General features: G+C 38.9%; 1 protein-coding gene across 1 annotated transcript in view; it reads right to left on the minus strand.

Annotated features, from left to right (window-relative positions):
- Positions 1–2648: 2648 nt before the first annotated feature.
- creb5b (cAMP responsive element binding protein 5b) overlaps positions 2649–15500 on the minus strand; it is a 331645-nt gene continuing 318793 nt past the window's right edge. Inside the window, exons 13-14 of the mRNA XM_059945056.1 lie at positions 14470–14575; positions 2649–10760 (exon numbers count right to left, since the gene is read on the minus strand). Of these exons, the coding sequence (XP_059801039.1) occupies positions 10597–10760; positions 14470–14575 (270 nt within the window). The 3' untranslated portion in view covers positions 2649–10596. The remainder of the gene's footprint in view (positions 10761–14469; positions 14576–15500) is intronic.

Here is a 15500-nt window from a genome sequence, read left to right on the forward strand (position 1 = left end):
TGGTAAAGGCATTGGTCTAGTGATCTGAAGGTCGCCAGTTCAAGCCTCAGCTAAGGCAACGTGTTGTGTCCTTGAGCAAGGCACTTAACCACACATTGCTCTGTGGTGACACCGGTGCCAAGCTTCACTCTTGCCCTTCCCTTGGACAACATCGGTGGTGTGGAGAGGGGAGACTTGCAACATGGGCAACTGCCGGTCTCCCATACAACCCTGCCCAGCTCTGTGCCCTGGAAACTTTCCAAGGCGCAAATCCATGGTCTTGTGAGACTAACGGATGACTATCATGTAGATCCTATCACAAATAAAAAAAAATCTGCTGGAAATCCAAGCATCATAAGTCCTGCTGAAGGGTGTTGGCCTGAAATGTCAACTGTACTCTTTTCCTAGATCAGGGGTGGGCAAACTTTTTGACTTGAGGGCCACAAAGGGTTCTAAAATTTGACAGGGGGGCTGGACCAGGAGCAGATGGACGGAATGTTTTGGTAATACACCCCATAAGAGAAAATAAAATATCATGGGATATGTAGAAAACATGTGCTTTAATTTCAATTGAAAATGAACAAATGCATTACAACAAAATATCTGTCTGAAGTCCCATGGTATTTAGCTATTTATTGAAATGTCTTTTAAAACACTGAAAATTAAATGAATAAAATACAGCTTTTTAAATAGTAACAGTTATTATTTTAAAGCACTGAAAATTCTGTTATCCTTCAAGATATTATCATCATCACTCTCCTCCTGACTGTCTTTATTTCAAAAACGGTAGGAGATGTAGGTCTACTTGTCCTGCTCCTTCTTATTCAATTGTCCCCTGTGCCAAAACTCAACAACGACCTGCACAATGACAGAACAGTGAGAGCGCGCCAATATGCGGAGCTCTGTGCTCGCAAATCCCCGCAGGCTATCTCTCTTAGCCAGAACGCTGGCTAATTGTGAGCCGGTTCGGATGTGCCAGGAAATGGGTCGCCACAAGGTCACAAAGTAAACCGCAAATGTGGAGTAATATGCTGCACCTCAACAAAGGTCAATGTATATAGAGTGCGTCATCTATTCGGAAAACGCCAGAATTGCGGGGAGAAAACGTTAACAAGGTTTATTAATATAATTTCATCAAGTTCTGCGGGCCAGATTAAAAAGCTTAATGGGCCGCATATGACCCGCGGGCCGTAGTTTGGCCATGCCTGTCCTAGATGCTGCCTGGCCTGCTGAGTTCCTCCAGCATTCAGTGTGTGTGTGTTACACTTCATGTAGAGATGTGCTCAATGGTGGGAAGAGCTTTACCCATGTCATAACAGCACCAAAAGAGATTTAGAGACATTTTAAAAATAAGTTTTATTTCTCACACGTACAACAAAACATACGTGAAAGTCCATAGATGCTGCCTGACTTGCCGAGTTCTTCCAGCCACTATCTTACTACTTTATCTGTTTGCAAGATGAGCTTTTCACTGTACCTCAGTACTTGTGACAATAATAAGCCAATACCAGCAGTAAAAACAAAACCATGCCACGATTACTACCAAAACCGCAGTGAAATGGTGTGAATTGAAATAATGTGAGCAAATTCCACCCCTGCATCAACTTAGCTGCTGAGACCATCACTCGTTCTCACAATTCCAACATCCTCTGGGCCAGACACTCACTTCCCAGTCTTCCTTATGACAATCTGTTTACATCCAACTTGTACTGCCTATAACGAGTCATCACGTTTATCAGTCTGGCATGGTTTCTGCTGCATTCGGCTTCATTCTAAAATTATCACTATTCTTTCAAAATCCTTCTGCTGCTTCACCCCTTTATCAAGTACTGAAATTTTACAGCACAGTCATACAGCAGTTAGCACAGTCGCTTTAGAACACAAGCAATCATCAATTGCGGTTCGATTCCTGCCTCTGCCTGTAAAGAGTATGTTGTCTCCATGACTGTGTGGATACTCTCCAAGTACTCTGGTTTCCTCCCACTTTTGAGAGACGTACAGTTAGGACTAAGTAAGTTGTGGGCGTGCTGTGTTGACGGCAGAAGTGTGGTGACATTTATGGGCTGCCCACAGAACAACCCTCGCCGATTTGAGTTAATGAAAATGGCAACTTTCACTGTATCACACACAAAAGCTGGAGGAACTCGGTAAGTCAGGCAACATCTATGGAGTTTTGATGTACGTGTGACAAATAAAACTTAATTTAAAAAGTCTTTAAATCTCTTTCAGTGCTGTTATGACAATGGGTCCAGTACCCAATGGATATGGGGCCCTCCCCAGGTCACTCTGTTCGGGTGGTGGTGTTAATAGGATGCACCTAATCACAAGCTGTCTTCAGGGAGAAGGTCTAAAACACTGCAATCTGACAGGAAAGGAAATATTTCTCACTTCTATCCAAACTGCGGTATACATAGCCGTGAATAATGGTGTACCTCAACTCTACTGACTTCTGCTGGTATTTCAAAACCACCAAGATAAAAGCACCCAATAGGAAGTCCCCACAATACAAAGGAAATTGGGACTGTTGTTAAGCAAAAATAATCATTCTGAAGTAGTTACTTATTGTAATATCTGCATTGCCATAGTGCTTTATTAATTATATTGCAGTGGAGTTTAATATTTTTACAAATGCTTAACTAATTGGATAAGAAAGAAAAGTAAAAATGTAAAATAGTTCAACAGATTTAATATAATTATTCACTTGCAACAATGAATATTCTCATGAGGCATAAGCTTAAAATACAATACAAAGAAAAAAACCATAAGTGCTGAAAAACAAGTATTTACAAGTATGTACCAAATATTTACTCCTTGTACCAAGGAAAGTGGTGAACAAAATCTCCGGAAGAATAAAGGATGAAAGCTGTCCACACCATGATATGAATGAGTACCAAAACCGTATAAAGAGAGGATGTAGTTTGCTGGCATGGACAGGCTGTCTGTGGTGATGATGTTTGTTGGAGTGTTCGAATAAAAATAATGGGAGATTTTCTAAAAAGTGGAAATGGCCTCGGCCTCACACGATCTAAATTATCTAAATTAGAGAGATTAGCCATTATAGCAGACATGGATGGGAAACAGGAGGGCACAGTTACCACTGTGACTCTTAGTGTGTTCAGGTGTATCAACAGAACTGAGAGAAAATGGATTTTAGTGAATTTCACCACATAGCAAAGTTGGAAACATAGGCTGGTCCACCTCTGATAATGCTTTTTAAAAGCCAATAAAACAAGAAAAAAAAGATTATGATACATTTTGTCAAACTTTCTAGTAATAACCATTATGATCAGGCATCAAAATCTGTCATTTCAACAGAGGTGATCATTATCAGACTCTCTTTAAGGCAACACAGAAGGATTTGTAGGTATGCTTCAGGAAAGTCTCCTGGCACATGAACTGTTTGGTGAAACGTCTATGTTTCCTAAAGTGCCCACATGCCTCTAATAACATTTCTAATTTTTCATAGGCAAATAAAATACATCCACCTCTAGAAATTGATACATTTTTGTCAAGCTTTCTAGTAATAACCATTCCAAGGAAGCATTATGGAAAGCCGATTATGATTGTTCAACACAAAAAAATACCCTTTTTAATTCAAAAATATTTATCAAACGTAATTGCTTTCATAGTGCTAGCTTCCAAAATAAAAGAACCTGTTAAGTTTCCATCTGAGAATGTAGAAACCGGAAAACTATGTCATTTGCTTTTCCAACATCACACTTGGTGTAAAATCAGGTTTGGAATGAAAACCGATCTGTTTATCATTGATCCAAATTCTTTTGAAAACACAATGGACATTCCTTCTCTCAAAAAGTTAACAAGATATCATGTGATAGTTCTCTGATAAGTATCAGTTAAAAAAGCAAAAACATTTCATTAGATTTTCCCTGGAATGTTGACCACTTTAGAAACTCAGCACCTTTTATAAGCAATATCTAACTAAAATCTGACTACCATGAGTAATATTTATTTGGTCCTCAATAGTGAATGACACAGTCCAAAATTCAAAGTCCATGGCTTATTTTTCATAAACTGAATATTATTACTAAAACTAGCATTGAGTTCACTCATCAGAAATAAAGATGCTAAGACTCCCAACAAATCAGAGATAGAAGTCTGAATTGATATTTGGGACATAACCTTTCCACTGGACATTAATCAAAGCCCAGATGTAAGGTTTTGAGATTTATATAGAATGATTTGGAATATAAATCTGTAGGGAATCATTTCATGTTAGCCAATAGCTGATCTATAAAGCAGAATGTGGTTTTTGTGGTTTTGCAGTATATTTAAATTCAGATAGCTAAGTAATGGATTTATTCACTGCTGCTCTACATTGCTACCAAATCAAATTTATAACTAAAGTAATCCCTTGCATCACTGGATTAAATTTTGTTTCTGGTGCTGCTATCTGAATACACATGTTTGTCCATACCTTCCAAATTTAAAGTATGTGGCCATGCTTCATTTTAGAAATGTAGCCTTCAAAGTATTTGCCAGCAACAAAAGTGCACAAATTCCCTCCAATTTTTGGTTCAATCTTCTAAATGTATAAACATAATTTCAAGGGGGAAATAAAAAGTCTCGTGGCCCTCTGCATTGGGCATTTATGCATGAAGTGATGTGTCAGGATTAATTTGTGTTGTTGCAATAACAGACTAAAAGATAGATGGAACAGGAATTAAATGGGAATCATTAATGTAAACAATGTTTCTGTAACGGGGATTTGCATTAGACAGACTCGTTTATCTGACTGCTGTGCAAGCTATATGAGTATTTGAGTGCAACCAGCATCAGGTGGGTTGTCAGCACAGTGAAATGTCAATCAGAGAATCTTTTTTTTTTGCCCTTCCAGCCCAATGAGCTGCATTACCCAGCCACCCACTGATTTAAACCCTTGCCTGATCACAGGACGATTTACAATGACCAATTAACCTACTCTTTGGTACGTCTTTGGACTGTGGGAGGAATCTGGAGCACCCGGAGAAAACCCACACAGTCGCAGGGAGGACGTACAAATTCCTTACAGATGGCGTCAGAATTGAACTCCAAACTCAGACATCTCGATCTGTAATAGTGTCGTGCTGACCTCAACTCTACCGTGGCGCCCCAAAATTTGAAAGGACAAATCTAAATTATGGGCTCACCATTCATCCCTACTCATGAAAATAACAAGATCATAAATCTTACAGAGCAAAAGCAGAATACAAAGTGCAGAAATACAATGCATGTTAGAATGATCCTTCTCTCAGCTTAATGCCTAAAAGGATTCATTGAATAACATTAAACACCTCTTCCCCTCCCCCCCTTAGATTTAAACCAGTTACAGGTTCAGAACAAATGTCACATATAACATTTAGAACACAGCAAATCTGGACTGAAGAGGGCATCAGACAAATTATTACACATTCTACACACACTAAATATGGGAGGATCTCAGCAGGTGAGGCAGCATCTATGGTTATGAATAAAAAGTTGAGGCTGGGCCTGAAAAAGTGACTGTTTATTCATTTCCGTAGATGCTGCCTCACCTGCTCAGCTCCTCCAGTGTTTTGTGCATGTTGCTCTGAATTTACAGCATCTGCAGAATCTCTTGTGTTTTTTTGTTACACATGCTTAATTTTTAGAAGAAATAATAGAAAAAAAAAGTTGGAAAAAAAAGTTCATCTCTGTAAAGTGCTGTTCATCACACAGTTTCACTTTGAATCCTTTCTGTTTTACACTGGTAAGGTTTTTATAACTGGAATACCTACCCTTCAGGCAGTCTTAGTAAAAGCAAGAAAATTCTGTTATATTCCAATCTCTATCCTGAATAACATTTCCACATTTGAAGATAATATGATTCAAAGAACAAATGTATTTTGGTGAAATCTAATTAATGCAGCTTTGATATTTACAGAGGAGAAGATGTTACCAATATTGAAAGCAATTCAATAGTCAAAGTCACATTCAGTGGAGACATTTATACAATACTGTAGGTTTCTACTGAACATGATTTTGTGATGTTTGTTGTGTTTTGATCAACGAGAGATTTTTTACAATTACATTAGAGCATGGCTTCCCACCCTGGGGTCCACGGACCTCTTGGTTAATGGTATGAGTCCATGGCATAAAAATGGTTGGAAACCCCTGTATTGGAGGATGCTTAATATTATCAGTGCATGTCCTTAACCTCTTATATTTCACAATTAAAGTCTTTTGCTCTTTTTTTGTAACTTACAGTATTTTTTTCTCTCGCTCCGTACTGCAGCCACAGAACATCAGATTTCATAACGTGTCAGTGATAATAAACTCAATTCTGTTTAGAACATTTTTTTTATTCAGAGCGAACATTTGCTCTGTAGCATTGATCAGATGTTTCATTGCATTACTTAAGAGGTGGCTGACTTAAAGGATTTGCAATTATGTTCACTGACCCTGTCTGCTATGTTGAACTGTGTTTAGCAAAGATTTCTAAAGTGCTATTTGCTGAAAATGTACATTAGAAGATGAGCACTCTAACTGCCAGTTGATTGAACCATGAAAACTCTGAGCATTGACCAAAAATACTTAAGATTGACATCATGCTAATACCTGTGCCTTTCTATTCACAAATGTTTTGGGGCCATTTTAAAACAGGTACGATCCATACCAAGTTATTCCAAGAAATTTATCCAAATTTACTCCTTAAGACATCCAGGGTAGACACCTAAAACTGTGCATAACGCCAGTTTAAAATATGTAAATTATAGGTGTAACCCATTTTTAAGGCCCTCTTGAGTAATTAGGTTTTACAGAGTGTACAAGCTCTGTAATCTTTGGTGGCCATGGATGCTGTAGCACTGCCTCCGACATCAGAGCTGCAAACAGTTTTTGCCAGATTTGATTCTCAGTATTGTGCAGAGGAAAGAGTTGACAGGACAAATTACCTCTGCTCTTACCAAATAACAGTTTGCTTGGGGTGGGGGAGAGTAGGGCAACTTTTTAGTTTCAGGTTTGCATGAATATCGCAAAACATCCTCTCCTGGGCCATAAAAGGACACATTTCTTTTGAAACCCTTTATATAGATATTTGACACTCCCTTATAAAGATACCTCAAATAGTCTGGTGTTAAATGCTGTGAATCTCTCTTTCTACTTTGGGGAAAATGCAGTTTATACACAGGGAATTTAAATCAGTTCATCAGAACAACACAAGAATAGACCCTTGGGCCCACAATCCAATTAAATTAGTATCAAATAGACAACCTAACTAATCCTCTCTGTTTAAAATAGAGTGTCCGTATACTTCTATTTCCCTCACATTCATGTGCCCATCTACATGTCTCTTAAAAGTCTCTTATGTATCTGTCTCTACCATCACTCCAGGCAACATATTCTATTCACCCACCACTCAGTGTAAATAAAATTTGCACCTCATATCTCCTTTGAAGTTACCCCCCCCCCCCCCCGCCTTAAAATCATGCCTTCTAGTATTAGACATTTCAACTCTGGGAAATGTCAGAGGGCATTTTACGTCTTGAAGGGTGTAATACTGAGACATCAGCTACATTAAACTCTCATGCATTAGTTACTATTGTTTGATTCTGTATTTTATCCTTTATTTAATGTGAAACCTGAGTTAGTTCAGCTCTGGGATATGGAGGTTGGATTACTTTTTGTCAACTGGTAAATATATTATTCAACTATGTGATATTGTCAGCACATATACAGTGGGCACGTATTTCACTTGAGTGTGATTATTAGTTGTGATAATTTTAAAATACTACTTCTCCAACGGTAAGAAATTTAATTTTCAGTAATTAAGGAGAGCCTGGTCTCTAACTAGAAGCACTGATTTACAGTTTCTTTGCAAAATTTATTTTCTTTTTTAAATAAATCTGATCAAATGTGCTTTCCAGTGCTTTAGTGCTTCAAACATTTTCATGATAATCTTCACCCTTACTCCTAAAGGTTGCATTATGTCTGGCTTGGGAACACTTCTGCCGATTCCAGTCCCAAAGGGTTTGCTGTTAGGTTGAGCTTGATTCACTCCATGTGACAGATGGTATTAAATGACCAGTTCTGTGCATGTGTGGAGCTTTTATCCCCCCCATAGGAAATGGCTGGGAATTTGCATTGAGGGCTGATGCAAGTCTTCAGCATTGCATTGCCAATTCCTGTGTCAAAACGTGGACATTTTACTCCAGTCTCTGGTTAATGTTAAATTTATACTCAAATATTTATTTGAAAAAAAAGGAGATTTCGCAACTTGATTGTAATTAGCCAGAACTTTAGAAATGACATGGAAAAGGATTAACTGTCTTGGCAGATTTTTTGGACAAGTGAGAAAACCATAAATTTCATGTGTATATGTTGGACTCAGCATTCCCTTCAAAGAGGAAAGGTACATTCTATTAATTTGCCCCAATTCCATGGGGCAAATTAAGTATCTCCTCCTTGTGTGAGTACAGGAGGTGAACAGTTAACCAAAACTGGCCTCCTTCCCTCAGCCTGTCAATTTTCACACTGCTAATTAGGGTAATAGTGAATTTAGTATTTAATTGGTCAGCATTCAAATAGTTAGGTTAGTTAATATCCAGGAATGATTTTAACGGTGGGTGTGTGGTACATCTGCCAGGGGTGGTGGTAGAGGCAGATACTTTAGGGGCATTTAAGAAACTCTCAGATAGGCACATGGATGATTGAAAATGCAGGGTTACGGAAGAGGGAAGGGTTAGATTGATCTTAAAGTAGGTTAAAAGGTCTGTGCAACATCATGGGCCAAAGGGCCTGTACTGTGCTGAAATGTTCTAAGTTCTGAAATTCTCTGACTGCGAAATTTGGGCAACACAATTCCATTCCCTACTGTTCAACTTCACCTGCCCTCTCCCAGAACTTCATGGCTGGAGAGCCCCAGCTTATGGCATCTGCAAGAGGTGCAATTTAGGAAATGATTGGACTGTGTTCTGGTGCTGTAGGCTTTCAATTTCCTCAGCAGTATTCTTCCCAAGTATAGCTCCTTGTCAAGGCAATCATTTCACAGGTGCACCTTCCTGCACATCTGACAAGGTACAATTAGTCTACACTTTGAACAGTATCCAAATTAGTCTTTATATTAACTGCATGCTTGAGTCTAGGCATTGGGAATTATGTCAGTCAAAAGATGGGAATGGCCTCAATAATAATAATAGGTTTTAAGGCAAATGTAAAGTCAGTAGTCTAGGAGCATTCTATTGGCCTTTGATCATAATTAAACATGGAGTCAAAACTGTACAGATCATTCACTTCTATTATATAGTTTTTTATACTGAATTTGGTAGAATGCTCAAAACTTAAAAAATAAGTGTCATCCTTTAGTCCAGTTTGTAATGTTTTGGTTTGAAAACATTACTACTCTTCCCATTTGATCCTTTAGAGCAGGGGTTCCGTAACTTTTTTATGCCATGGACCTTGACCATTAACTGAGGGTCTATGGACCCTCGGTTGGGAAACTCTGCTTTAGAAAGATTTTGGGATCTTTGCATCCTAATGTGGATTATAACCAAATGACTTCATGTATTGTTCTCAAGTTTACAAGAACATCAAGAATGCTTTGTGACCATGGCTACATTTCCCCTTCGTTTGATCAGTGTTAGTTAAAGCCATACTTAAATGAGAATTTTTTACACAAATGGAACAGAACTGCTACACACGAGAGATTCTGTAGCTGCTGGAGATCCAGAGCAACACACACAAAATACTAGAGGAACTCAACATGTCAGACAAATGAATAAACAGAAGAAAGGTCATGGCCTGAAACATTGAGTGCCTATTCATTTCCATAGATGCTGAGTTCCTCCAGTATCTTGTGTGTGGGACTATTGCACCTTGCATGATTGACAGCCACTATAATTGCATTGCCGATAGGATGTAACTGCATACAGTAGTGGGAAGCTTCTCTGTCCTTCCTGTAAATCTTAAGAGCTGATGTTGAAGTATGTAGCAAAATAACCAAATGGAGAAAATGGTGAATGCAAAACGGATTCATAACATGTGCAGATAAAAAAAATTACAATTCGTATTCAATTGATCATATTGCCAAGTAGGGAAGACTAAGTGATATAATGTTTCTAATATTGAAATGCATTTTCCATATATTCTTACTCAATTAGTGACTCAATCTCAATTCATAAAATTTGATTTTCAGTGCAAATGAACATTATTTTTTAGAGACTACATTATGGGCTGTATCCATAGCATAGACTGGAGGCTTCCGTTCAGTAATGACATTGTTAGATACCTTAATCCAGTTGTTAATTGGCAGGTTGGTTAGATACCTAGAACTTGCCACTGATAATAAGTAGAGAGACTATATACACAGTAATAAAATTCAAAAAGTTCAAAAATTCTTAGTAGAATCTTCAAATTGGTACCAGCAAGTTATGAGAAAGCATTAAAGCATTCCCAAGCTATCAGCATTTTTAATTGCATATTTCCCTTTTTTCATTACTAAAGTAAAAAAAATTAGCATTTTGATAACTATTAAAATGAATAGCGAGAGTCTTTTTTTCCTCTAAAGTGTATTTAATTCCTGGATTATGTTGATCTTTCCAAAGTCCTGAATGGAGTGTCAATTTTTCGGTCTCCTGCCGCCGCACCTCCGACATAAGGCAGTATTTAGAGGATAGGATTCCGATCTGTTCTCTGACTCCCGAGCTGGGTGAGTGTGGAGCTGCCTACAACATCACTGACAGCAGTCGAAGTGCTAATTGAATTGTGCTGGATAACTTGCTGTTGAGAACAAGCAGGGATGGGGCTTCTGGGTGGACTGTTCTCAGGACCTAGGGAAAAATAACACACAAACAGAATTAGTATTAGCTGTGATTCAAATGACACTGAGTAAAATACTTTGTGCAGTCTGTGCACCATCAAAATATGCAGCATTTGACCATGTTCTATCTAGTATTACATAATATTGTGCTAAGATGGAACTGAATTTCACCTAGCCCATTCTCTCTTCTTGCTGCTGCATGCGTAGGAGGTACTGCAGCCTTTGGTTCCACACCACCAGGTTCAAGAACAGTTATTACCCTTCAAGCATCACACTCCTGAACCAGTGTGGATACCTTCACTGGCCTCAATATTGAACTGATTCCACAACCTATGGACTCATTTTCAAGTACTCTATAACTTCATGTTTTCAGTATTATTTAGTTATTTGTTTTTTGTACTTGCACAGTTTGTCGTCTTTTGCACAATAGTTGTTTGTCAGTCTTTATTTGTGTGTAGTTTTTCCATTGCTTCTATTGTATTTCTTTGCTCTACTGTGAATGCCTGCAAGAAAATGAATTTCAGGGTAGTATATGGTGACATATATGTACTTTGATCATAAATTTACATTGAATTTTAATTTATACAACCATTGCTTCAAGTGTATGAACAGAGGGGAAAAGAAAACCTGAAATAGAAACTCCCAGAGATGTTTGTTGGAAATGTTTATCATTTCCTCATTTGTAAGTTTTAACCAATTGAACTGTTTGAAAGACTTTTCCATCTCTCTTGCCTCTAATGCTTTTTCTTTTGAATGAAATTAAGATTGGCACTACCTGAAAATATAGGTGAAATTCATGCCCCCACCCCCACCATCGCCCAAATTTTTTAAATTGGCATTTGCTTCATCAGAACTACATTGTGTGGCTTCTGCAAAAGGGTTCCATGTTGCCTAGAACTTTTAGAGTGTACTGTTACCTGCTCAGTCCATTGTATATGTAAGCATCACCAATTAGGATTGGGAAGTTGTAAATCCTGCCCATGAAGGACCAACAAGCATGGGCACAACATCAAACATTCTGAAACTGATCACTGGCCTCTTCAGAATTAACACCCCAAGACATTCCAGGTGGGATCATTATTAAAATATGTTAATTAATGCACCTTCTCAACAGTTCTCCTGCAGTTACCAGATAGAAGGAACAGAATGTGTCTCTCAGACAAGCATTCATGTTAAGTGCTTTGCTGGTTCCATTGCTCAGTAATTATTGTTCCTCCTGTCATAGAACTATCCAAGTCTAGGTTCAGGGAATCAACAAACAGCTTGCAGAGGCCAACCTGCACATCCTTGTGTTGTGTAAGAGACGTGCAATCACTGGGAGAATGTGCAAGTTCCACACAGAACATGTCTGCAGTCAGGATTGACACTGGCTCACTGGAGCTCTGAGCCAGCAGATCTATTGTGTGTCCCCTTTGAGCTGTTCCAGACCTAAAGGAAAGGTCATTTAAAACTTGGATAGAATTGGTAGTATTTAGTAAGATTGTCCCAATCTGCAAAGAGAGTTCTCCAGGACCTTTAATCCTTGATAGGCTACATGATGAAGGTTGAGTGTATATAATCTGGGCAACTTCTTCAGATATGTGGACTGAATGGTTTTCCATAGGTACTCTATTTAGATCCAGGGCAGGGGTTCCCAACCTGTGGGGAACACAGACCCCTTGGGTAATGATAGGGCCCATGGCATATAAAAAAAGTTTGGGAACCCCTGATCTTGGGCTATGTTTTGGTCCGGGTAAAAGTACTGTGCTGGCTGTCATAACCTCAATTTTTCTTGAAGGTTGTGGGGTCTGTCTGGCCTGTTGAGAAAGTGGCTAAGTATATTTGGATTGGAGTTGAGGGAACAAGAAATAGATAAAAGAATATTCCCTAATGTTAACTCTTTAGTCTTTTTGACCCTGGAGCATATTTCAAAGATTTTTTTTCCCTGGCTCCTTATCATGGTCTTTTCTGGAGCTAGAAAATCCAAACCTAGATTTTGAAAAGCAAGTTGAATAACATTTATAGGGGTTTCATTTACTTTTTAATTCCACCCATATATTCTAAAATCTCAAGATCTGTAAAATTTATTTAAAAACCGTACATTATAAAAATTACTGCAATCTTAAAATCAGACATATTAGCAAAATTAAAGTGGTTTATGGTGTGAAATTGATCATTTTCATGAATCCTAGTTTTTATTTAATTATTCATGGCATATGGACATTTTTACAAGGCCTGCATCACCTACCCCATTTCTCATTGTCCTTGGGCTGATGAAAGAGCTAAATATCAACTGGACTGGCAGATCTACAGTCACGTCTATTCAAAGCAGGTCAATAAAGTAAATGACCTTTCCTGAAGGACATTAGTGAACTAGCTAGGTTTACTATGACACTGTGCTAATTTCACATCTAAAATGGAATTTAAAATATAGTGTCAGTAATAGTAATGATAGTTTTGAAAGATTTTAATAGTTAAAATATTTTTAAAAGGCGAATTTTATTTTTTTGTGTGTTAAGTTAATTTGATACTGATGATCTATTTCCTGAATTCTAATTGTCCCCGTCCCCCCACTGCCCTCGAATCAATGGAACAAGTTCTCAGTCTGACAGTTAGTTACTAAAATTAATATTTATTTTCTCTCTCTTGAGTAGGCCCTGTAATATATAAAAGCTCCTTAGCCTGCTTCTTCCATCCTAACAAGCCCGTGCCATCCAATTGCACCCATGTGATCAATTAACCTCCTGACTTGCACATCTTTGGAATGTGGGAGGAAACCAGGGTGCCCACAGGAAACCCATGCAGTCATGGGGTGGATGTACAAACTCCTTACAGACAGAGGTGGAAATTGAACTTGGGTCTCTCGTGTTGTAACAGTGTTACACTCACTACTACACTCCCATGATGCCCCAACTAAAAGAAATGTTTTCCAGCTTTCTGCCGGACCATAGGATAGGGTTTGCTTTCACTGATTTCACTGGGAAACTAAGCCATCAATGGGGCTACAGACCAGGGATCGGCAGTAGAAAGGGTGGACAGTTTCAAGTTCCTGGGTGTCAACATCTCTGAAGATATATTTGATGCCCAACATATTGATGCAACTGCAAAGAGGGCACACAAGTGCCTATATTTCATTAGGAGTTTGAGGAGATTTGGTATGTCACCAAAGACTCTTGCAAATTTCTCCAGATGCACCGTGGAGAGCATTCTGAGTGGTTGCATCACCATTTGGTGAGGAGGTGCCACTCCGCATGATTGAGAAAGGCTGCAGAGAGTTGTAAACTCAGCCAGCTCCATCACGGGCACGAGCCTCCCCAGGCATCAAGGACGTCTTTAAAAGGTGATGCTTCAAAAAAGTGGCATCTATAATTAAGGACCCTCATCACCCAGGACACGCTGTCTTCTCATTACTACCACCAGAGAGGAGATATAGGAGCCTAAAGACACACACTCAACATTTGAGGAGCAGCTTCTTCACCTCTGCCATCAGACTCCTAAACAGACATGAACTCTACCTCACTATTTTGTTCTCTTGTTGCATTACTTAATTTTCATATACTGTACACATTTCTTATTGTAATTTATGGTATTCTTTTTACATATTGTTTGGCACACTGCACAAGACATCAAACGTTGGTGATATTAAACCTGATTCTGATTCTGAACTGCCTCATGCTCTCGCAGTGAACTGAAATTTTTCCCAGGCACATCCTTCGTTCGGTGAGGTGCATTTTACTCACTCAAGTATCCTTGTGACTCCTTCTGCATTGTGACTGGACAGTCTTTATGTGTCAGTAATAGTTGCTTCAGCTGAGCCACCTCGTTCTTCAAGAGGGAGACCTCGTTCTGTGAACACAGATCAACATGTGGACATTGTTGACATCCTTTGTTTATAAACCCAGATTTCAAACTGATGGAGTAGGAGTGAAGAGGAGAAGATTAACATTTTACAAGCAAACTTAAATTTCAAACCTGAATCCGCCCCATTTCCCATTTTCCCACCACTGCTTTGGAACTGAAACATCTTGGAATTGGTGACCCCAGCAGGTCTTCATCAGGTGACCCACACTTTTAATTAGAACATAGAATATTATGACACAGTACAGGCCCTTCAGCCCACCATGCTGTGCTGACCTTTAAACCTATTCTAAGATCAATCCAACTCTTCCCTCCCACCCAGCTCTCCATTTTTCTATTATCCACTTGCCTATCTAAGAGTTTCTAAAATGTCCCTAATGTATCTGCCTCTAACACCACCCCGGCAGGACATTTCACACTCCCATGGTTCTCTGTGTAAAGAACTTGCCTCCAATATCCCCCTATACTTTCCTCCATTCACCTTAAAATTCTGCCCTCCTGCATTTTAGTCATTTCTGCCCTTGGGAAAAGTCTCTGGCTATCCATTCGTTCTATGCCTCTTACAATCTTGTACACCTCTCAACCCCTTCGCTCCAAAAGAGAAAAGCCCTAGCTCGCTCAATCTGTATCGATTCACGTATTGAGATAGAACGTGGAATAGGCCTCTCCAGCCATTCAAACCTCATCACCCATATTTAATCCCAGCCTAATCCTGAGACAATTTTCATTAATCAAATTACCTGCCAACCAGAACGTCTTTAGATGGTGGGAAGAAACTCCTATTGATACAGGGAGAAGGTACAAACTCCTTACAGACGGTGGCAGGAATTGAACCCAGGTCAACTGTACTAAAAATTGTTGCGCTAACGGCTATGCTACCATGCCACTGTACAAAAGTCGCCATGCTTCAAGT

Source organism: Hypanus sabinus, chromosome 20, assembly GCF_030144855.1.
Source record: "Hypanus sabinus isolate sHypSab1 chromosome 20, sHypSab1.hap1, whole genome shotgun sequence".
Lineage (NCBI taxonomy): Eukaryota > Metazoa > Chordata > Chondrichthyes > Myliobatiformes > Dasyatidae > Hypanus > Hypanus sabinus.